Genomic DNA, 23,751 nt, shown 5'->3' with positions numbered 1-23,751 from the left:
TCGAGCTTGTACCAACCAAGCATTTCCACAGTCATACAGCAGTGTGAGCGCTACATGTTCGAGTTCAGCAGCACCTTCACCGCTTAAGCATGTTAGTGATGATATCCAATGTACTCTGGTAAAACTTTGCCAACAGCACCAACACCACAGTTCATCTCTCCACGCTCTATGATAGTGCTGGCAGATGAACAGAAACAGAGGGGTGAGATGAGCCATGTTTTCGGCATTCATCTAAAATGGCGCTCATATGGGCTGGTCAAGGGCCAGAAAAATCAAAGGGTTAGAAGAGGAGGAGAGAAGACGGGAACAGTTCCCAGAAATGTCCCTGGTTGATGAGCTCAGTGTTCCAATGTTTCAATATTGGATTTCAACTGGCTCCGATTCTGATTCCAGATCAGTCCCTGGTTGCTCTGCGCTGTAGCACTGAGCCGCTAAGGCCTGCTCTTGGATCGGTGCCTTCGCTGAACAACACCTTACTCTGCTGTGCTGCCAGAGACATTAATCTTCACTTTTTATCTTCCTAAAACCATGTCAGGAAATCGAAAAATGATGAAGCAGTCACTTTCTCTCCTCTGTGAGGCAAAAAGGCTTTTAAAAATCACAATATGGGGGAAAGTGGTGCTCCAATTACACCTCCTGTGCACAGAGAGGGGAAGGAGGGAGTGAGTGAGAGATAAAGAGGTATAGACAGAGAAACAGAGAGAAACAGTGACACTTGCATAGGAAGGAAGAGAGGAAGATAAAAGAAAATATGAAGAGATGTGAAAAGAAAATGAAAGAAAAAGTAGTGGGGGTGGAGAAAGAGAGTGAGAGATCCGTCTGGCAGATAATGAAAAAAGGCTACCTGGTGGAAAAGTAATCCAGGGAACTGGCAGCCAGCCAAATTCAATAACAACATGAAAAGTGTGTGGGATGGAGGGATGAAAGGATGAAAGAGGACGGGAGAGATGATGCAACTGCATCTCAACACCATCCTGTTGCTGTAAGCCAATGCCTCCTGATGATATATTCATGCAGAGTTGATGGGGAGAAAAAAAAATGAGCAAAGAGAAGAGAAGAGAAGAGAGGAGAAAGGAGGAAAGGCACACCCATTGCCTTCCCCTCTCATCTCACCAGCTGTGGCCTGCAATGTTTCAATCTGCACTACAATCAGCTAATAATCTATTTCTCTGAGTGCTATGGAGAGGCGAACGGTGTAACACTTTACAATAACGAGATCACCCATACATGACTGATTCTTATCATCTGCAAGTTCAGTTTTGATAGGTGATGACTGATTTATTTCTTTTTATTTACAATCCTTAATAAATACTAAGTAATATGAGAAAACATACTGTATATACGTGGTCTGTTTACCTTGTTTTGGGGTTTGGTGCTAAGGTTCTCAGGTTTCTCCCAGCAGCGTGTGGACAGGTTGAGGATGGCAGTGGCAGCCATGTGAGCGGCCTCGGCATCATGGGAGTAGTCATAGGCCAAGGTGGAGCTCTTTCCGTAACCGTGGAGACTGAGGCTGGGCGACGATGACTTGGGGAATGAGGGTTTAGCTGCAGGACGACAGGAAGTTGATTTTACATCAGATGATCATAAAAGCAGGATACAACAGAGTGGAGAAGAGTATACATGTATAAATATATTTTCTGATGCTATGCAAGTGATCGGTGGTAGTAACAAATAAAAAGAAAAAATCTAAATTAATTAACCAGGTAATTAATTAATTTAGCTTAGAATTAAGACTGGGAACAGGGAAGTAAGACTACTACACAAGCCAAGAAACAGTCCAGCATATAACCTCACATAAAACCACAACTTGTTTTTACACTTTGTTTTCTATAAAGAACAACTGAGATATAACATATGGGAATATGTGAGTTTAAGAGGTGCTGCTTGGTGGATTTTGTTACCTTTGTACGTAGACAGACTAGCTGCTCCCCCTGCCTCCAGTCTTTGAGCTAAGCTAAGCTAATTGGCTGCCGATATGCGTTTATTTGCAAGAATGTGAAAAAACATATTTCACAAGCTATCTTTTATTAAAACACCAGTACACAGAAGAATATGCTGGAAAAAAATGTGAGAAATATTCACTATATAAAATTGAATCTCTTACTTTTGAAGGCTTTGGGTGAGGTTTCGCTGGTGGGCATCTTTGGAGCAAGCATGCGCTTCCCGAACACTTGAGCGTCAAAGCTTGCATAATCGAAGGACACCTTGGAGTACTTCTCCAGTTCCTTGGCCAGATTGGCGCGAGGCGTGGCAGGTGCCATGTTGGGCCTGTAGCTGCCATACTGGGGCACCTCCAGTTGCTTCACAAAGCACATGGGTCTGTGAGGGGAAGAGTGAGAGCGAGACGACATGTTGGTGGGGCTAGCAAGGTGTGGTTAGAAAAAAGAGGAGAGGCGGAGGATTAAGGACAAAATAAGGCAGAAAGTTGAATAGAAAAGAATAAAATAGAACAGACAAGGAGAGATGGGAAATAAAAGAGGATTGATGCAACAAAGAGTCACACAATCAAAACAAAAAACAGAGAGAAGAAAAAGAGAATAAGAATAAGAGAGGGAGGTAGAGTGACACAGAGAGAGTAAAGATAGGGGCAACGGTGTACTTAGCAGGAGTGCAGCAGGATTAAAAGCTCTCTTATCAGCAGAGGGCACATTTGCATGTTGTACAGCATGGAATTTATGAGCTTTAAGCCCTCTCGTTTTCCTGGAGAGCCTGGGCTTTTGTCAGACCTGTTGGCGTAAATCCACCGATAGACCAGGGAGAGGCGGAAGGGTGGGGGAAGAGAGAAAGAAGAGAGAAGGCGGAGAGAAGAGTGGGAAAGGAAAAAAAAAGGGGGAGTGGTGAAAGAGGTGGGAGGCAGGGTTGGGGTGGAGGATAGACACAGGAAGAGTGGAGTCACCTTCCTCAACATACCCCCCCCCCCCCCCCCCCCCCCGTCCACATATCTCAGAGCCCTTTGGCCAAGCCCTTTTTTTTTTCCTCCTCTGCATCCTGTACCACCAAGCCCACTTCACAGTCTCTACTCTCCAACCACACACTCATTAATAAGCTGCATGACCTGGCCGGTAGTCACACTGCTGAGGGGTGGCCTTCATACAGTGGCACACCACTAATACAGTCTGTAGGCAGATTTTCATGACAGTAAAAAAAAAATAAAAAAAACTTTCTACCATTGATCACAGGGGATTTTTTTCCTTTTTATTAATTCAGCTTGGATTCCATTAGAACATGGACTGCATGAGGAATTCTTCAGTCTCGTACATAAAAGACAATCAAGTTAATTTTAATAACAATGTGAGAAGGAAAAACAAAGCAGGCCTTATTATGTTTTAATCCTCAATGCTTTGTCTGACCACTGATGAGGTTTTCCTCAAGGAAAGCAATTATTTTTCCTATCCCCCGCAATGCCCCTATAACTTGCATAATTAGCTTATCGGCTGCATTACTAATTAAAATACCAATGACGAAGAGCGCGGACTTAGCATAATACCAGCGTCTGGTTTGTGTTAATTATCATTCTTTTGGCTGTGATCACGGTGCCTGGCCTGTTGGGGAGATGAATGGAGATAAAGAGATCTCAGTGTCTGAGGTGACAGTAATGATTAGACTGCCAGACTGGATGCTTCAAGACTTTCTCGTTATATTGAGCCATTCACAGGCCAGCACCACCTCTCGTGAGGGGCACAGTAACCAAGGTCAGGATTGTCTCTGTGGTTTCTATGTGGCTCAGTAGTGAAGTAGCTAACCTTGAAAAGGACTCAGCTGTGTGGGGCTTAGATTGGAGGAGACAGCTTTTATGTAGGTGAAAGGTTCACCTGTTCCATTTAGCTCTTGTCATTCACCATTTTATCTACGGAGACCCGAAACTGGCAGAAAGCATTAGGGGGGGATATCACATGAGTCAAAAACATGACTGAATACATCAAGTATTAATACTATTAGTTAAATAATTAAAATAAAATATAAAAACAAATTAACTTCATACTTTTATACTTTTCCTATAACCTTCACTCAGTTGGTTGAAAAAGCTTGTTGTATGTCCTTTACATCCTACATTTCTTTCTCTTTTTGGTTTTCCCATCCAGTGTTTCCAATCTTGCTCTTACTTCCAGTATATTTATGAGAAAGGAGACATTAGATCACAGACATCTAAAAAAAATTATAGAGAGATAATGCAATATAGTCAAAGACTTATTTCCACTGTGGTTCTTAATGAAGAGAGGAAATATGCACATAATAAGCATAAAAAAAGAAAAGTAAGTAAAAGAAAAGTTCAGAATTCCCTCATGCTTGTGAATGCAGCACTGGAACTAACACTGCAGGAATGGGAAGACAGTCTTACTGAGACAGACACACAGTGTTTGCTAATGGCCAGCATAAAAGGAAGTTTACTTGACATAAAAGAAGTTTAAAAATGTTTAAAGTATAAAGCTTTATATTTAATTTTACACTTTTCATTTTACTTAATTAATTAACAGTATTATTAACTGAATGCATTCAGTTATATTTCTGACTTTGTCTTTGTTGGAATTGGAACTCCATACTTATCTAATGCAATAAGGCAGGAAAGTCAGGGTTAGGTTTGCGACTAAAGTGTATGACTATGATACTTTTTTGGTCACTCACCTTAACACTCGGTCATTGGGACTTCCTTTCAGGTGCTCGTTGCCTGGCTGAGAGAGATGCTGCTTATCGTGGCTCTTGGACAGTTTCTCTGCAGCAGCAATGGGGCATCCAGAAAGACTGGAGGAGTGGGAGGAGGAGAAAAAAAAAAGATGAATATGAAAAGGAGAGTATGTTGCTGACCACGTAAATCTGCATCACGCTGATGTCGACTGACACGTTCGCTGTCCTGCATACATGAATATATGAGCTTGCAAATACACGCAGGGAAATGCACGCACTGTGTATATCACTCTCACAGCAGAAACACAGACGCTCCAATACAAATACAGATCTACACAGATACAATAGAGCGATGTATGAATACCTGCGGTGTGTGTTACGGTTGCTGTTAACATGGCCCTGACCGGTGCAACCAGGAGTTGGACACTTCAGCACATTCTCGTGCATGGCCAGAACTGGGAAGACAAAGTATATGTATACACAGAACAACACAGTCAGAGAAAATCCATTTCAACAATTCAAAATACTTTTCATCAAAGGGACTGTATGAAAATCATTGGGGTGGGTAGGGGGCTGAATCTTATGGTATATTTCCTTTTATAAAAAAAAAACCATCCATAATGATAATAATAAATATTTTCCTTGGACACTCCCCTCCTCCCAACTACGGCAACATAACAAAATGGTGAATGTATCAGCTACTTTCTGTTTTTGATGGTAATTTTTTTTTTGTGTAAGTGTAGGTGTGTGTATGTGTGTATCATCATATAAAACGTGGTCCTGGAGACACCTACAGGAACTACCACAGAGGTGGTTTTGAGTACTCTCACAGGTGTTCCTATGTCCCACATTTGTTGTGAATCACTGTATCCCAGTTTCAGTCATTCCTGTCCACTCTAAGACACCAGGTAAAACTACAGACCATCTTCTGATGGGATCACATGGTTAGAATATTGAGTAATGTGCGCCATACACACTGATTTGGCATTGCAGCTGGTGTGATCCTATCGCATGATGGTCTCTTTTTATTTTTTTTTGGCTCGCAATAAATTTAAAATAAAATATTAATGTCAGATGAGAACAAATACAAAGACCATACCCTGCTCCCCATAAAATTAGTCTACCCTACCATTAGCAAAAAGAAAAAGTACAATGATTTCTGACCTTCTCCGCCCCTCCTAATAGTTTTTGTACAGTCCCTAGATATAAATACCAGCAGGGCCATGAAGTGAATCTTAATGAGAGAATAGCAGGGAACTGGACTACATTTAATGGACTTGTAGTCATGGCTACAGAAAGATGGCCTCTGATATGTATGTAGGAAGCATCTTTACAAAAACATGGAGATATAGGGCTGAGAAGGAAAAACATAATACCACTGCAAATTCCTATCTGCTTATTTTTAAAGAACCAAACCAGTGAACCAAATTCAACCATTTTGAATTTTGCCAGTAAAGTCAACCTCTTTGACTTGTCAACTTCTACATGTTTGAATCTATCCTCTCTCAGCAGAATAAATTGGTAATGCCAACAGCCTCCAAGTGAGATGTTTAGCAGCTCGTCGTGCCCTGTAAGCACATGGATGGTCTGAGCATCTGATGCAGAGGCCAAGGCGACCTTGATTCAGTAAGCCTGGATCAGAACACCAACTCTTCAAAACCTTGCAAAATCATGATTAAACTGGTTTCACAGCTCTCATGTGATGTCTAACCCTACAATAAGGAGAGGTAGAGGGTTTCTATCAATGTCAGACTGTCCTTTGTTGTCATTTTTGTTCTCTCAGTGCTTATTTTCATCTTCTAAGCAGCTGAAAAAAACTCACTCTCCGGGGGGATCCTGTCCTTGTGCGGACAGCCTGACAGGCTGCGGTGGTGGGGGTAAAGACCGGTCACGTGACCCGTCCCATCACACCCCGGAGTGGGACACTTGATCTCCCTCTTCTCTGGCCTACTGCTCTCTGGATGGAAGAGGATAGGAGGGTAGAAGCAGAAAGAAGGAGAAAGGGATGAGGAGAGAAGAGGAGAGGAGAAGAGAAACAGAGTGATGAGAGAGACAGAGAGACAGAAAGAGAGATATGAGGAGAGGGGAATGTGGGATGGATAAGGAGGACAAAAGCAAGTGGTTAATGCCATCAGACAGTCTGCTTGGCTGAGCATGAAATCTAGACATATTTCAGACAAGTGTACAAAGGCAACACCATCTGTATCTGCTCCTCGTGTCTTATGTATCTCTGTAGACGCGCAAGGTGTTTTATGCATCAGTCTAAATGTGATTAGTGTGTTCCTGTAAATGCCTTCAAGGGTGAAATACTATCAAATGTATGAAATATTACAGCTTTTCCAAAGTTAACCCAGATAAAATCGACCTACTTATCCCGTATGGTTTGATCATTTCCACCCCCTTGTTACACTCATCTGATATTTTCAAGGATCTCATTTGGATCTTGGACAAAACAACACCTGCAAATACATCAGGAGGAAATTACACCACTATAATTTACACATAATTAAAGGTACCTACTCCTCCCTACTGATAATGGAGGTAGGCCAGCCAGTACTGAAGAGAGGGAAAAGGAGCAAGAGGATGGTGTGATGCTCTATTGGCCTTCAAATTGAATGTTAACGAGACATGCATCTCCTAATTAGTGTTGAGCAGAACAGGAATGTCACCACAGGAGGGAGTTGAGGCCAAGAAGAGGGCAGCACTACCAGGCATGTAATCGCACTACTGCTATACAGTGAGGAGCATGACAAGTGGGCAGCGTGCCAACTGTGAAATACAAGGCCCGAACATATGCAGCATGTAAACAAACACTCCACGACTGACTGTGGAACAACCTGCACTCTTCCTTTTCTCTCTTCCTTCTCTTTCTCTTTAACATGCTGTCGTCTCTCTTGTGTTCCCTCTCTCGCTGTTGTCCCTTCTCGCTCTCTCTTCAAGCACTTCCTCTCCACTCTTCATGGAAGTCTATTCAGCTGGAACCACTTCATCCCCACACAATGGAGAAGGGAGGATCTAAACAGAGCTCTGTGACTCATCGCTGTTTATTTGGTACACCGTGTTTGTTTGTACACGCAGCCTTCAACATTAAGTTAAGCACATGACACCTCGTCCTGATTTAATACATAATCATCTGTGCAACCCACCTATGTGTGACCAAATTCACGGCCCTGTCATTTCTGTGTAAAGAACCATACAGGTGGTTTTGCATGTTTACTACTCAGTGTTTTCCAAACCTTACAGTACATATTGACCAGATTTACTTCCTTTGCCATTGTTTTCATGTTGTTATGGTGCAAAAATGAACTTTCAAAATTGTCAATTTTTTTTTTTTTTTTTTTTTGAGATAGGTAATCTATCAGAGTGAACACTTCTTTTTCTTTTTCCTAATGCTACATCATCATAGCATCATAATGCTACAGTGCAGTATTGAGCAGACTTTGAAGCTGATGCATTCACTTTTACATTCAAATTTTCTGAATGAATAGTTTGACATTTTCGGAAATTCCCTGGCTTTCTTCCAAAAAGTTAGCTCGTAGGATCAAACTCCTGATGCCTTTATGCTAAATATGAAGCTAAAGCCAGAAGAAAATGAGCTTAACTAAGCATAAAGACTGAAGGCAGGGGGAACAGCTGGCCTGATTCACTCCATGGTACGAAATGTGATTACTAGCACTTTAAAGCATTAGCATTAACATTAACATAGAGTATATCCTTAGAAAGTCAAAATGACTGAATACCTTTGGACAGAGCCAGGCTATCTGTTTCTCCCTGATTCCTGTCTTAATGCTAAGCTAAGCTAACAGTCATGAGATATCAATCGATTGATATTGTGTGTCTTCTTGTGTGTCTTCTTGTGTGATATGGTGTGTCTTCTAATTTTGTTTCACACATACAGCACCATGTGAAAAAAAATAGTACTATCAGAAAGCTGGGATGTTGGAATGTCCTTGAATTCATCGCCAAGGTGACGACTCTGCCTTTAGCAGCACTACCCTGTGATGCTAACGTGGCTTTAAGAAATAAAGTAGACTCAGTGATCATGATGTATTGCCTACATCTCAGTACATGTGTTAGCTCTGCCCTCCCCTCTCTGTTCCTTCATTCTGTCCTACCTTTGCTGAAGTAGCTCTTGCGGAGGACGTCCAGGTGCTTGGGCCTGTCTTCCATGGTGAAGTATCGCTGGTGGTGGATATCTGGGGCACGGAGCAGCTCTCTGGGCCCAGCTGGCTTCACCTGCTCTGCCTTCAAAGCAATGGCTTGCTCCAGCAGGCCCAGGTTCCCTCGGGTCATGTCAAACATCTCGGACTCGTCTGTCACTGTGGAACGCTGCGACAGGCTGTCTTCGTCATCACGCTCATCATCCCCATCCACGTCGTCAAAGTCTTTTTCCTCTGACTTATCTGATCGCACCTCGATAATGTCCGGAGAGGCTGAGGACGAGGCTTTGTGGATTTGATAGGTCTCAATTCTGGGGTTGGGAAAGTAGTCCTCCAGGGGACTGGCCCTGTGGGAGCTGAAGCTTAAAGGAGGGCTGGCCTTGTAGTTTTGAAGTGGGCTAGGTTTATGAGAGTCACATTTGTCAAGGGGACTTGCCCTGTGTGAGCTGTAGTCCTCCAGAGGCCCGGCCCTGTGGTCTTCAGTCTTCATGTGTGTTCCCTGAGCTGCTGCGGTGCTGGTGATGGTGCGGGTGGCAGTTGGCACATCAGAAGTGGGCAGAACATGGTCCCTGTGGTCCTCTTCATCTCTCTCCTCATCCTCCTCTAGTACTGCTGAAGTGTCCTGCCTCTGCTGTGCTGGCACTGCCATCTCTTCCTCCTCTTCCTCCTCCTCCTCTTCATCTTTGATCTGTTTATGGTGGACATCTGCGGTCAGATACTGGTGGTTCTCCTGGCTCACGTGGTTGCTCCTGTCTTTGCGCTCTCCTTGCTCATCCTCCACCTCCTCCTCCAACTCTGCTCCCTCTGCTTCAGCTGCCTCCTTCTGCAGAAAAGATGACTCTTCTAATACTTGAACTCTGTGTGCCACCTCCTCCTCTTCCTCTCTCCCCTTATTCATGTCCCCCTCCTGTTTGTCCTTTACTTCTTCACCCCATTTGGCTGCCACAGCTCCATCCTCCTCAGTCTCCATAGCAACAGGCTGCTGAACGGCCACAGTTGGAGCATTGTTGCTGGAAACTCGGCCGAGGTGGAAGAGAGAGTTGCCCACCTCTTCGGTGCCATGAGAAGGGGACCGACACTCCTCGGGTGCAGGTGGCGCTGCTCCGAGCTCAGGCTCGACGATCACACACTCCTCTGTGGAAACAAAGATGAAGACACAGAGGCAAGAGTGAGTCACACAGTGAGCCAAAGCTGCAGTCAACAAAATCTTTATCATCACCAGCTTCTTGACTGCCAAGTCATTCACTGTGAACTCACAACGAAATAAAAACAGCTGCTGTGGCAGGATCTGTAGGTGTACAGCAGCCTGTAGACGCAGAATGAAACTTACAAAGTTTTAGTTCCGGTGGTGGTCATTAGGAGGAATGGCAACTCACCTCCTGCAGTATTATCGACCCATGTAGGTACTTTTTGTAACTTGGTAGGTTTTTCTTTCATTTTGCTGTCTGTCTGCTGGATAACAATCTCCCCCATGATCTCACCCCCCATGCTCTTCTTATGCATTCACATTTAAAATCCTTGGCTATGTTATTGTACACTCCCAAAATGTTTTCTGTTTTTCTGTTTTGCAAATGATGTGGTTGAGGGACTTTCTTGCCCTGGGTAAAGCCTCTCAGGCAGTGCTCATTTCAACAAAAAGTTTCACACATAAAAAAAACAATGTTTGCTCATCACAGGAAGTACCACCCCACGTTGTATAATAGTCTTTTCTGAAGTTTGAAAAAATAACCCTGATTATGTCACAGTGATGTCATCAAAGTTTTTAACAGAGCGACCGTGATCTGGAGGAATAAGTGGGCATTCAGGAAGCTTTAAATGTCTTGTTTTGAGTGATTAACAAGCCAAAACCTACAGATATTCATTTTACAATGAAATAAAGCAGAGGTAAACACCAAATATTCAAATATGAGAGGTGAGAACTAGTGGAAATGCCCTAACTGTTCCCTCTGATGAAGCAGAGCACAGATGACTGTCTACCTTCATCAGCTGCAAACGTGTTCTCCTCCTTCTGATATGTGTCTTCTTCCATCTTATCTTCCTCCTCCCTCTGTTGACTCTGTGGCTCCATGTCCTGTCCATTTGTCTGTCCACCCTGCACCAGATCTTCTGTCTTTTCCTCTCCCTCCTCCTCTACAACTGCCTCCCTGTCCTCCTCCTCCTGCTGCTCCTCTTCCTTGGTCTCTCCTGCTTTCTCTCCATCCTTTTCTCCCTCGCCCTCAGCCTCGCTGCTGGCGTCACTTTCTGCGCTGAAGCCCTCGTCCAGGGCCAGTTTCAGGGGGTGGGACTTCCTCTTGGAGGCAGGCCGCTCTGTTTCCTGCTCTTGCTCCTGCTCAGCCTCTGCTTCCTCTAGACGGCGCTTCCTGGCAATGGGGCAACCCAGAACGCTGATGGAGGAAAAGAAAGGGAGATACGAAGAAAAGGAAGAAAGAGTACAGAGAACAGCATCATGAATACCAAGCAGGGCTGTGATCAGAAATCACAAACACACTAACACATTCAATAAAACCTCACGCACCTCATCATGGCCATGAGTGAGTTTAAGCAGCATGATGGAGGGTGTATGTGTGTGTGTGTGTGTTTTGACATGAAGAAGGATGGAGCAGTTTTTTCAGCAGAGACTACGAGTCGACACATGTGGCCTGAGGGGGGCGCCATGCTCGCTCACTCAGACATCACAACCAATCTCAACCAATTGACTGGAACGTTTAATGAACAACTTGTATGGAGAGCCGGGCGGGCAAGGCAGCGGAGGGTGAAATCCAATAAACTCCCTCTTACTCTCACCTGGGAGATGCCGAGGGAGATTGAGGGACGATCTATAAACAAAGTGCATCTGAAATTGCCTGCTGAACGAATACACATGTAAACAGATAGCTAATATCTGCCCCTCAATAAAGAGGAGTCACAAGCCAGTGAGCTGTCCCGAGTCCCGCAGGGTCTCTGAGGGCAGGAGACACAGATGAGGAATGGAGGGAGGAGGAGAATGAAGCTAGAATAAAACCTGAAGAAATCACATTTCACTGCTGTCCACTGAAAACTTTATTTCTTAGCTCTGAAATTAGAGTTTTGTGTTATCTCAAAAATGCCTAATGTACGCTTTTTTTTCAGTCTGATTGCCTTGGGGTCATTTCATATCCTTGCACAGTAAAACTGAAGATGCCACAAGCAGCTGGTTAGCTTAGCTTAGCTTAGCACAAAAACTGGACAGCTGGCCTGGCTCTGTCCAAAGGTAACACAGTAATCCTACCAGCACCTCAAAAGCTCATTCACTGAATAATGTGAATACTGTGGGTGACATGAAAGTGATACCAGGGAAGCCACTGCACCCAACCACACCATAGTCAGCAGTAAAATTCCCTGTAAAGCTCCATTTTTACATTTCTGTTTTTGCGTGGATGAATAAAATAAGACATAACATGAGGTTTGGACGTGCTGCTGGATGGGTTTTGTTACCTTTGGGCTGAGCCAAAGACCAATTCCAGTCTATGTGCAAAGCTAAGCTAACTGGCTGCTGACTGTAGCTTCATAATTAGTACATAGATGATTATTAATGCAGACATTAGAGTGGTGTTGGTCGTCTCATTTAAAAAACTGAAGTGAAACGTGGTATCTTCCACAAAGCAGATGCTGTGGGGCAGAGAGGACAAGGAGGACAGACAGACAGAGAAGAAGGACAGACAGAGGGTGGGTTTTTAATCTGCCCTACCTTCTGTGTCGTGAGTATCTCCCACTGATATGGCCGGAGCCATTGCATCCAGGGGTGGGGCAGCTGGATGAGATGGATGGAGGTTAGAGATATGTTCAGGACATGGTGCATTTTAGTCCCTATGCAGAAGCAATGATAACCACAGGCAATAGAAGTAGTAAATTAAGATAAACAACAAAACAAAGCAAAGCAAAGACATGCAAAGTGAGCACATGTCACACAAATGCACATGCACAAAGACATGTTCCCCCCCCCCATCCCTCCAGCAAACACACATAACGCATGAATGCAGGTGGCATCAAGCTGGGGAGAACATAATATTGTGTGTCGTTCATCAACCCTGGCCTATATCCTGTTACTACGCGTGATAAGGATCAGCCGAGACCTGCTGTAATTTCCCCTTCCCTGCTCTCCTCACCAGTCATCATCATCAGGTCTCACCCCCCCACACTCCCTCTTTTTGCTCTCTCTCCCCTCTGATTCAGGTTGTTATGACCTCTCAGGACGGCTCATTTCAATTCTCATTAACTTCCCCCAGCAATTGCCCTTTATTACTCCAATTATCCTAATTATTAATTTCGCTTATTAAAAAATGCTGCATTTGCATTTTAAATGAGACACTCTCAGGCCTCCCTACCGTTTTTTTTTTTTTTTTTTTTTAATTCCAGAAACTGAAAGGTTTTTTTTGGAGAGCTGAGCACAGATCAATGCTTAAAGGTGAAGTGTGACAAAATGAGAGAGGATGAAAAAATAATTTAGGAGGAGGCAGAGGAGAGAGAACAATGGGGTTCGTGACCGGTGAGGCCCCTGAAATCCACTGCCTAGGTGAGAAAGAAAGGGGAGGAGGCAGGGGAAGAGGAGAACTACGAAGGCAGGGAAAGAGATAAAACTAAACAATCGCCTTCACCATCCTCTCTCCTCATGCTGTATCCTTCGATCGGACTGCAAAAAGATCATATACCTCTTTCATTGCATCTACTGTATGTGTTCATAGCAGGAAATAGCAAAACGCTGTGAGAAATCAATACCAGCCTGTTGGAGGCACTGACCACGAGCTGAGAAGTGCTGATGATAAGAAATAAAAAAAAAATCAAAATATACAACATCTAAAGAAGCACTGATAGTGAGTCTACGGGTGCCGGGGGGTGCTCTGCGGTGCACATAAAAGAACTGTATGAAAGGGGTTTGCACAAAGATGAAGGTGTTTCCTTACCTCAGCTCTTGTCCTACGAGCTCAATAGGAACTGAGAGAAATAGCGAGAGAAAGGCGGGGGGGGGAAGAAAGACACAGGAAGGAGAACAAAGGTGAACGACTGCTCAGAAAGCTGTGCTGCTAAAAGAAACTCAGATCAATAAATCACAAATGCATACGAATCCCATGAGGCTTCCTCATAGCAGCTTACACACTGCTGACTGCATGATCAGGAGAAGAAAAAACACCTACACACTCCTGAGTTCACATACAAACACACACACACACATCTGCATGCAAACATACACACACACAGACACATGTTCACAAAGGCAAGCACAAAACAAACAGGAGTATAAGCGCTGGCCTGTGCAAACATACTGTATGAATAACACACATACACAAAGGTTACCACAAAAGCATACACACACAGAGGAGAAAACCTAAATCAGCCAAAATACATAGTGCTGTTCAGAAAAAGTGACAATTATATGCAGACTCCAGCAATAAAACATGATTAATTGTGGCACTTTAGTTATCATAATTGGGAGAATGAGATGAAAAGGAAAACTGCCTTCATCAGTAGAAAACAGCTCTTCTTTCAGGGGCAACTTATAGTAATTGCCTTCAAAACATAAATCAAGCTCCGCTCACAAACAACACACACTCACACACATCGCTCTCGGCTGGCTATAGGCATCGATCGGGAGTTTAGCGATAGAATGAGTTGGGAGAAATATCCTATTTTCATTTGGGGCAAATGAGAAAACAATATGATCCTGGAAAATTCAGTTTGGGCTCTGATATCACATGCATTAATCACATGTCAGAAAAACCCCGGGTTATCAAGATGCACTAAGAGCACAGAAATTACACACTAACACACACACACACACACACACACACACACACTGTTGATGTGTGTGTGTGTGTGTGTGTTTGTGTGCAGCATCTCAGTTTCTCAGTCTTTCATCATGCAGTTGGAATGACTGGACGCCTTCCTGAACGCACTGTGAACTGTAGCTCTGCTGTCTCGCTTCTAAACATCAAACACATACACACACACACACATACATTCGTACACAGAAGAACACGTAAATAAAGACACACATACCATTAGGCATATACACTCATACTCATAAGGACATACATTAAAATTCATGTATTTTCACATTCACATGTGCACATACACATGAACGCGCACTGACAGACACTATTTTCTACTGTATACACACATGCATGTCCATATGTACACAAACAGAAACAAGCACACAGACACAAACATGCAGATTTGCTCATATTCACATCTGTATCAGTTTATTTCACCAAAAATCCAGCTGATCCCAGAAATGACCAGAGATCATCTGGGCTGCTTTTCTCTGTTTAATTGTTCTCTGCTGCCTCAGAAACTATTTAAACCATGCACGTATCTAAATATTAAAGAATGGCATGTATTGGAACTCCTCCTTCAAAAGCTGACAAAAAAGACTATTAATGCTATAGGTTTAAACAGAACTGGAAGTTTTAATAAAAAAAATAAAGTAGCTCATTTAAGCAAGAGGTTACTTATAAAAGGCAAGGAGGCCCAGATGAAAATAGAGTTGGTCTGAAGAGTTATTGACAAAAGAGGGGCCATAACAACTCATTGTGCTGTATTGCATAATTTGATAAAATGGGAGGAGGAGGAGGAGGAGGAGGAGCAGGAGGAGGTCCAGATGTATTGACAAAAATCCATAAAGCTCTCTTGGCTATTTTGCAAGCACTTTTAAGATGGTCCCTGACTCGCAGGCTTCACTACAAGAGCATGAGGTAAAAATAACACATGTGGAGCATCAGTGAAGTTTTATCCTGGAATGCAACAACAAATCTGATGCAAACTGATGAAACATTATTCAGGATGAACTTTGTAGAAAGTCTGAATATTGAACTGAAAACTATCTACAGCTTCATGTTTTCAGCTCAGAGCCTGAATCTGAGTCATGGGAAGTCCTGGTTCTACGGCAGCAGACAACAATCGCCTTGATTACTTTGATACTGAAGGAAAAGCCTGAATATGATGATTACATTGCATGTGAATGTGAGTGAATGAACCTGTGTATGTGCTGCAAGGGCGCACCTCTAACTGACAGGGCCTGACATGATGGAGAGAAATGACAAACACTCACCTCTGATTCCCTTGGACCGAGTGCGAGTCCGCTTGTCATCACCCTCTATACTCATCTGGGATGGAGAGGGGAGAGAAAAAGGAGAAAGCACAAGAGGAGGAGAGAGAGGAGCGAGTAAAGGAGGGAACAGAAGGGAAAGTGAGGAGGAGAAAAGAGAGGGGAGAGAGAAAAGAGACCATCAGTGGTCATTTCTCGGCGCTCTCACTATATTTCTCCACACACCCACAGATAAAATAACCTCTCTCGGAATGTTCCCATTGAAACGCACAAAAGGTAACACTGACACAAAGAGATGATCATATTTTTATTTCTCCCTCATCCCTCACCCCCTCCTCACCCACTGTTTCCTGTCACCACAGAAACAAAACAAACTGAAGCTTTCGTCCTGCTCGCTTCATCAAAATAAAGACAGGAAAAAAAGAGAGAGGGAAAACAAACCCTGTTGTTCAAGCTACTTTCAAATACCCTCCCAGCCCTCACCCTACACACACCTCCTATCACTCTCCCTGTAATTTCCTGCACCTGAGTGGTACACATGATTGTACGCTGTGCAGAGGCAAAAGGCAGCGCCCGCACAGAGGCCACGGCCCCTGTAAGCAGCGGGACTGACAATCATAACTATGCTGAAAATAATAATAAAGCAAAAATACGCAGTCCGCTAAAAAGCCACTGTAATAACCCTTTTAAGAAAACGAGTTTGTGTGTGTCTGTGTGTGTGTGTGTGTGTGTGTGTGTGTGTAGCTTGCATTAGTGTGTATGCGTGTGTGTGATCATGCCCGCTGCTTACTCCTGGCTCGGCTTTTAAGCCACAAAGGAGCAGGTGTTAACCCTGCTGCCTCAAACACACACATACGCGCACACACATATTGACCCTCGGCCACACCTCCTCAGCACTGCCTCTCCACGCTCAGTGCTGCTCTCAGTGCACTCTAAAGCTATCAGATGCTTTTTAGACACAATGGAGCCATTAGCTTTGATTACTGGACTCTGGGGGTTTTTTTATATTGCAGGTCTCCCCTCTTTCTCTCTTTCTGTCTCACACTTCCTCCCTCCTGTACCAATCACCCCACTCCCCCCCACCCCTCAAAACTCTCCCTTTATCCCCCCAGTTGCCTACACCTCCCCCTCTCCATGCACTGGCACTTAGCTGCTTTGTTGGTTCTCTGTAGTGAAGTTGGCACAGCCACAGTGGGATTCAAACACAGAGTCCCTGTTTCTCTTCGTCTTTTTCCCCCCGTCTCCCTCTCTCTATTTGGCAATGCCCCTTTCCTGCTAATAGACTACTTATGAAAAGAAGGAGGGAAAGAGGGATGAGAGGAAGATGAAGCACGCTGTTGTTGTTGTTGTTAAGGGCTTTTCTTTTTTTTTTCCCCCCTGAGGAGGGTACGCTTCATTCATTAGCGTCTAGTGTTTGGCCGGAGGTACAGGTGCAGGCGCGAGCCCCCTCCCTTCCTGTGTGGGTCTCCACCGTCTTGGCCTGTCCTCTCTGTCTCTCACCACACTGGCCTCAACTCTTTTGATCAAGCCCTGTTAATGTCGAAGTCGTGCAACAAGCAGCAGCTTTGTGCCCTGCCTGAAGGGAGCAGTTGACTCCTCCTGTGCTCCACTCACAGCGCTGTGTGGGAAGAGGAGCGGATGAGTGTGCAGTGAAGAGTTTTCTGTCAGTGTGTGTGTGTGTGTGTGTGTGTGTGTGTGTGTGTGTGTGTGTGTGTGTGTGTGTACACGGCTGTGTATAGTTCAAAGTCCATTTCCTTACACTCGAGAGTCTGCACTTATTTCTATGTATGTGTGAAAGTACTGTAATTAAGGACAATTTTGAGGTGCTTGTACTTTACTTGAGTGTCTTCTGCTACTTCATACTTCAACTACATTTCAGAGGGAAATATTGTACTTTTTACTCCACTACATTTACCAGAGAATAAAGCCCGTCATCAGTTTATAAGACGTTGTGCATTTCAAAGCCTGCTCCACATATGAAGTAGTTAAAATTAGCTGCACATCCATTAAAATGTTGATCAGAAATTATTGTAACCTTACTAATAATCAGATAATATAAAAGGGCAGTTCTTCTGCAAAACACATAAGCCTACTTGAGGACCACAGGGGGTACTTTTGCAGTTGCTTGAGGGTATGTGGAAATAGCTCATGTAATTTGAACAAACAGAATTTTGAATAAAATAAACCCCACATTGAGTCAGCTGTAACATCTTTCACACATTTTCAACACCACGTACCAGGTAGTTATTCTAAAACAAATGTATAAACAGGGGAAAGATTTAGCTCAAAGTAACGGATAAACAACAGTTGGCTAAAACTGGTGGATAAACAGGTACAATTGTTAGCCAAAGGTAAGGGAAACACAGTTAAAACAGCACAAACTAATGCATACAGTGGTGAATTAGTTAGCTCAAAGTGATGGTTAAATGGTTTAAAGTGATAGCTAAAGGTCATGGATAAACAGGGGAAATAGAAAACTAAAAGTTATGGAGGGAAAAAAGATGTTTACAGGGCTGTGGAGGTTAATCTGACAAAGGCTGGGGACCACTGATAAAATGGTGGAAAGTGTCCATCACATTTTCTCTCAGCCCCAGCTGACGTATTCAGATCGCTTGTTTTATCTGACCAACGGTTCAACACCCAGGTTTATTAAAACATCTGGCAAAGGAAAGAATCTAACACCTCATCTGAGAAGCTGCTATCAGGGGGATGCTTCACATTTTTGCTTGAAAACCGACTGAAATGATGAATTGATTCTCAAGACAGCAGCAGATACATGTTCTGTCAATATAGCTAATTGATGAATCAATTGATTTACTTCAGCTGTGATTGCTGATTTTTTTTTACTTGCACCAGCACTGGTAAGGAGTGTGGCACACAGCTGTGTGCGGCGGTGCGGTTTGAAAAGGTTTAAGAGGGGATTTAAGTGGCCACAGCACGACTAGAAAAGGGTCTTTTTCATGTTCACCCCCCGCCCACCCCCACCCCCTTTCTGTAATAGCACAAACGGCTGTGGTGGCAAACTGTAGCTATGGTGCTGAAAGCTTATGAAGTGAACACTGTCCTGAAAATGTGGTGAGAGGTAATGAAGGTTAAAGTTGGAGAAATGCTAAAGTAGGCGGGAGCGTAAATATACAAAATATGTTGCTGGGCCCCTTTAACATGAGTGAACATGGCTGGGAAGGGAAGAAAAGCAGGAGTGTGTTTATAAATATGTGTGAGAGAGAAGTGTGTGTGTGTGTGTGTGTGTGTGTGTGTGTGTGATGTGAATAAGACTAAAGCACACGCTCCTCCTTCATGAAAATATCATATATTATTCTGTTACTCTCGTAGTTTTTCATCCTCCTTCCTTTGCCTCCTCCTTACATTGATAGTCATCAGATGAATCAAAACCTGGACTGAAAAGGGCCCCTATTGCTTTCATGTTTGTGTAACCATAGTTACGCACATTTAAATAGGTAAGCACATCTGAGTTCTCTTTTTCCTGTCCTTTTTCTCAATTCCAGCTCATTAAATTTTTATGAACACAAAGTCACAGCCAGTGAATCCAGATGGATCCAGGTAGGCATTCACCTGATTTTCATTATCTCTTTGAAACGGCCCTTTTTAATGTATGTTCAAAACTTGTCCTTTACCTTGTTGTCTTTTAATTAAACTCTGTGAACGATGTATGTAGGAGGGCCAACACATTATCAGCAAAGTCTTATGCAGAACAGAGGGAGAGAAAAAAAAGAGAGAGAAGAAAATGAGAAAAGAAGGTAGTGTTTTTGTGTGTGTGTGTGTGTGTGTGTGTCTATGCAAGAGCAGTTATGTGCATGTGCATATACATGTGTGTGTGTGTGTGTGTGTGTCTTGGGGTTTGACTAGTGTGAAATGTGGTGTGGAGCAGCAGCAGGAGAAAAAGAAAAAGAAGGAGGAGGAAGAGGAGGAGGAAGACGTGGCTCATCCCTACAGGCTGTGCTGTACATTATCAATTATGTCCTTCTTTGTGTGCAACGGTCGGTGCAGGAGGGCCTCGGCTCTACTCTGCATTCTGACAGCTCTATGTAAATGGCTGGCTGGGGGCAATGACTTCAGAGAGAAGGTCACCCTTCGTCCCCCGGTGCACATAAATGACTCTTTTATTCATTTTCAGGTTTACAAGAGTAGATGAAGAAAGGCGGGGGGTGGGGGGGGGGGGGTGTTAAGGTGGGGTGGAGACACAGGGAGAGGAGTTGGAGAGGAGTGCTCACAACTGCCGACGAAGACTGACATCTCCGAATATTACCTGCGGACAGCAGCTGCCAATTAGAGGCGCGCTGCACAGTTCCCTCGACAGGCGGACCACGCTGCGCGGCCTCCATGTTGGATCACCGCACAGCGAGCCCTTCCTCAGTTTCACTTTAATAATTCACACAAGGCAGAGCGGAGTAGTGAGGAGGGAGGAGGGGAGACAACGTGTTTCTCACTTCATATGCAAAAAGACTGAGCGTGTGTGATCGCATAATCATGATGTGATTTCAATGCCCATAACGAAACATCTTTTCGGCTTTTATCCTCCGTCCGCTTCATTCATCTCAGCTCGCCGCAAGTCTAAAAAGATAATAAGAAGGTTGTGTGGCAGGTATCGTAAGTGTCAGGCCAAACAGACGGGAGCCGCTTCACATGATGTAGTGTTTGAAACCAACTGCTTTCTCTCCTCGGCTCCTTCAGCAGCAGAAATCAAACCAAATCAATAAAAGTCATCTCTTCAGATGAACCCGAGCCATCAGGGGGAAGCAAAACTACTTTTACGGGGCCCAGGGGAAAACAACCCCCCTGCCGCACCACCCCCACCACTCCTCTCTCTTTCAATCTCCCCTCAATCCCTCCATCTCTTTGTTGAGTGTCACACTCGCAGTTGTGATGCACAAGAAAAAAAAAAAAGCACCAGATGTTTTCAGAATGTACAAGTTTTAGAATCAAGTACAGAAAAGAGGGGAGATGGGTTTCCAATGGCAGAGAGGGTTAGAAGAGAGGTGGTGCAAGAGAGAGCATTTTTCTGCTCTGCTGATAAGGAGGAGTATCATGGACCAAAAAAGTATGAGCAGCTCAAGGACATCCTTTTGAGTTTCTTTTTTTTATTGTGTTTGAATAGAAAAAAAAAAAAGTCCTGTGAAGTGAAGTGAACTCAGCAGTGGGAAAACGCTGAGCTGTGCCATGCTGAGCTTAACTAAACTGAACTGAGCTAAAGCAAAGGATGGGCAGGGCCAAGAGGGAGATTTGATGTGCTGTTTGATTCATGTTTTTCTGTCCAGCTTGGCCATCACCCCCCCCCCCCCCCCCCCCCCCCCCCCCCCCCCCAACCCCACCCCAACCCCACCCCACCCTCCCCCTTTTTTTCCCCCTGATACACACACACAGCTTGCCTCTTTTCTCCATCCTCCCCTCCCTCTGCCTCCACCCTTTTTTTTTTTACTTTCCCCGCTGAGTTAGGGATTGGGGAAATGCCCAGGAAGCAGAATCAGGTTGGAAGGGGTGTAGGGGTGTGGTGAGCGGTGAAGAGGGACGGGGAGGGGGGATGGGCTGCAGGGCCGTGTCACTCACCATGATTGGTCGACGGCTCTGCGGTCTCTGGGAGGCCTGACAGCGGCTGCTGGTCCTCTCACCTCGTGTCCACCGCTGGTTCACCAGCTCGCCCCGAAACTCATTTTCTAGACCAGAAAGAGAATGAACAAGGAGGTGAGTTGAGAAGGAGGGACGGGAGAAGAGGGGTGGGGCGGGGGGGTAAGATTTTGGGGGGAGAGAAGAGAGAGGGAATAAAAGAGAGTTGTCATTTGAAATCACCAGCATCAGCACCAATGGACGGGGCAGTGGTTTGGATAAAGGAAGGAATGAAGCAAGGGGAGGGTGGGGGGGAGTGGGGCTACTTTGAGGGAAGGTCGAGGCACTCGAGCATACAGCAGACACTCCTTTATTAACTAACATTGTGTATTCTTTACACACACACACACACACAGGCATGGTTAAGTGCCCCAGCTGGGGTCCCTGTCAGTCTGCTATTAGAATCAATCAAATTTGCACATTTTTATCGAGCTTTTCAGGGTGCATATATAAGCATGGGGGGGTGGTGGTGTGTGGGGGTGTGCAAGGAGAGAGGGGGTGAAGAATGGTCAGTAAATAATGAATCATACATAAATCAAAGCTGCTTTTTTTTTCTCCCCCCTGTTCTCTTCCCTTTTTTTCATCAAGGTAATAGTACTTCACTTCATCTTCCTGGTCGCCCAGAAGAAACATACAAAATCCATTACAAATCCCTTTTCCATTCTTTCCTACTTTCAGAGATGCTGGTGATGGTGGAGTTGTTAAATACATAAGAGAGTCGAGGTGGTCGTATTTTATTTTATTTTTTTTATTTTTATTTTTTTCCCGTCAGTTTTAAGTTCAGGGAGAGTGCGGAGTACATTTCTATGAACGCCCAAGGCTGAACTTTTCAACTAGTGTAGCTTTAAGACACTTCAGCTGCTCCCTCCCTCTCTCTCTCTCTCCGCTCTGTTTTTTGAGCACCGCTGAGCTGGTAAAGTGAAATCTGATTCTTTTTCAGATATATATATACACATCTATACCCTTTAGCTTTCACCTTTATATGGATTGTGCGTCTTTGCAGCAGGCAGCAGAACGCTGTGAAAGAGGAAGTGCCCTTGAGTTTACAGTGACTCCTCTTCTCTACAGGCTACCTATCCGTTTATGCTCAAGAACATCATAGAGAAAATAACACTCAAACGGACCAAGGTTTGGGTCAGCGCACCCTGAATCCACTCCATTGAAAGAGTAATATGAAGCAGCAGTAATGTGGAAGAGTAATCATTCACAATTCACAATTCATCCATCGGATATTCAAGGCAAAGCATTTTAATTATTTGAATTTTGACACACAAAAACCGAACACATGTTCCAAACTTCAAATGACTCTTTCAGATATCCTGCAGCCGTCTGGAGAGGCAACAAAACATAAAGCTCCTTTCACTGGAACATGGCTATAAATCCCTGGCCTTTGTACAGTGCAAGATGCATCTGTCCATCTTATTTCCTCCAGTCTGTTATCTCTACCTTTTCAGTCCGAGTTATTTTCCCTGCGCGCACTGTCCTGTACGTGAACCCACAGAGCACAGGCACAGTGCACACTGAAGGCAGTGCCAATCTGACAGCAAACAGTCGGTGAGACAACAAAAGGCTGCGTGTCCGTATCCGAGGGGTCCCGAAGCAGACCAGCCCTACCCTCCCTCCGTCCCCTCCCCCTTCTCCTCCTCCGTCAACCCTCCCCTCCAACGCCCATCCCTACTTTGCCCATTGCATGCAAACCTTGCCAAAGCTCAGCCAGCACTCTTTGCAAAATGCTTGTTTATCAACTTTCACTCCCCCCCTCAGCGAAAAAGTGATTACAGCAGCAATACTGTTCATCTGCATCTCTATCTCCGTCTCTCTGTCTCAGCTATCTCTGTCTCCATGCACACACACACAATCACGCAAACTCACTTCTCTCTCTCTCTCTCTCTCTCTCTCTCTCTCTCTCTCTTTTTTTTTTATCTCTTGTTTTTCCTACTTTCCTTCCTTCTTTTAAAGTGAAGTGAAGTGAGCATTCATCCTGTATTGTTAGTTTGGGAGCCAAGGAGCTGAGAGCCCTTCCTAAATGCCAAATATATAACAGCACTCTGTTAGGACACGCTGCCTCAGGCCATGTGTCAGCGTCCCTGCTCACTTTAGTTTAGTCCTGAGCTACTGTTCCTCCTGCAGACAGAGAAAATATATCTGGACATGTTGAACCCGCATGATATTTCTGATTGCTGGGGTTTATGAAATCAGGTAATTAATCACAGAAAAGGTGGCCAAATGGACCTTTCTATACCTTAATCTGTTGTTTTGTGTAAAAAAAAAAAAAAAAAGCTGAAC

The 23,751-nt window shown here is 44.3% G+C and overlaps 1 protein-coding gene across 3 annotated transcripts in view; it reads right to left on the bottom strand.

Moving 5' to 3' along the window:
* The window catches only part of myt1b (myelin transcription factor 1b), a 100,162-nt gene that overhangs the window by 11,087 nt on the left and 65,324 nt on the right, over positions 1-23,751 (bottom strand). For all 3 annotated transcript variants that reach the window (XM_041053608.1, XM_041053612.1, XM_041053613.1), the window contains 11 exons: positions 21,409-21,515; positions 15,847-15,901; positions 13,703-13,733; positions 12,490-12,552; positions 10,761-11,167; positions 8,739-9,917; positions 6,446-6,580; positions 4,988-5,078; positions 4,624-4,740; positions 2,105-2,319; positions 1,357-1,544 (listed from right to left, as the gene is read on the bottom strand). In XM_041053608.1, the coding sequence (XP_040909542.1) occupies positions 1,357-1,544; positions 2,105-2,319; positions 4,624-4,740; positions 4,988-5,078; positions 6,446-6,580; positions 8,739-9,917; positions 10,761-11,167; positions 12,490-12,552; positions 13,703-13,733; positions 15,847-15,901; positions 21,409-21,515 (2,588 nt within the window). The remainder of the gene's footprint in view (positions 1-1,356; positions 1,545-2,104; positions 2,320-4,623; positions 4,741-4,987; positions 5,079-6,445; positions 6,581-8,738; positions 9,918-10,760; positions 11,168-12,489; positions 12,553-13,702; positions 13,734-15,846; positions 15,902-21,408; positions 21,516-23,751) is intronic.

Source organism: Toxotes jaculatrix, chromosome 2 (assembly GCF_017976425.1).
Source record: "Toxotes jaculatrix isolate fToxJac2 chromosome 2, fToxJac2.pri, whole genome shotgun sequence".
Classification (NCBI taxonomy): domain Eukaryota; kingdom Metazoa; phylum Chordata; class Actinopteri; family Toxotidae; genus Toxotes; species Toxotes jaculatrix.
Note: the sequence above shows the minus strand (reverse complement) of the source record. Positions and strands in the feature narration are given on the sequence as shown.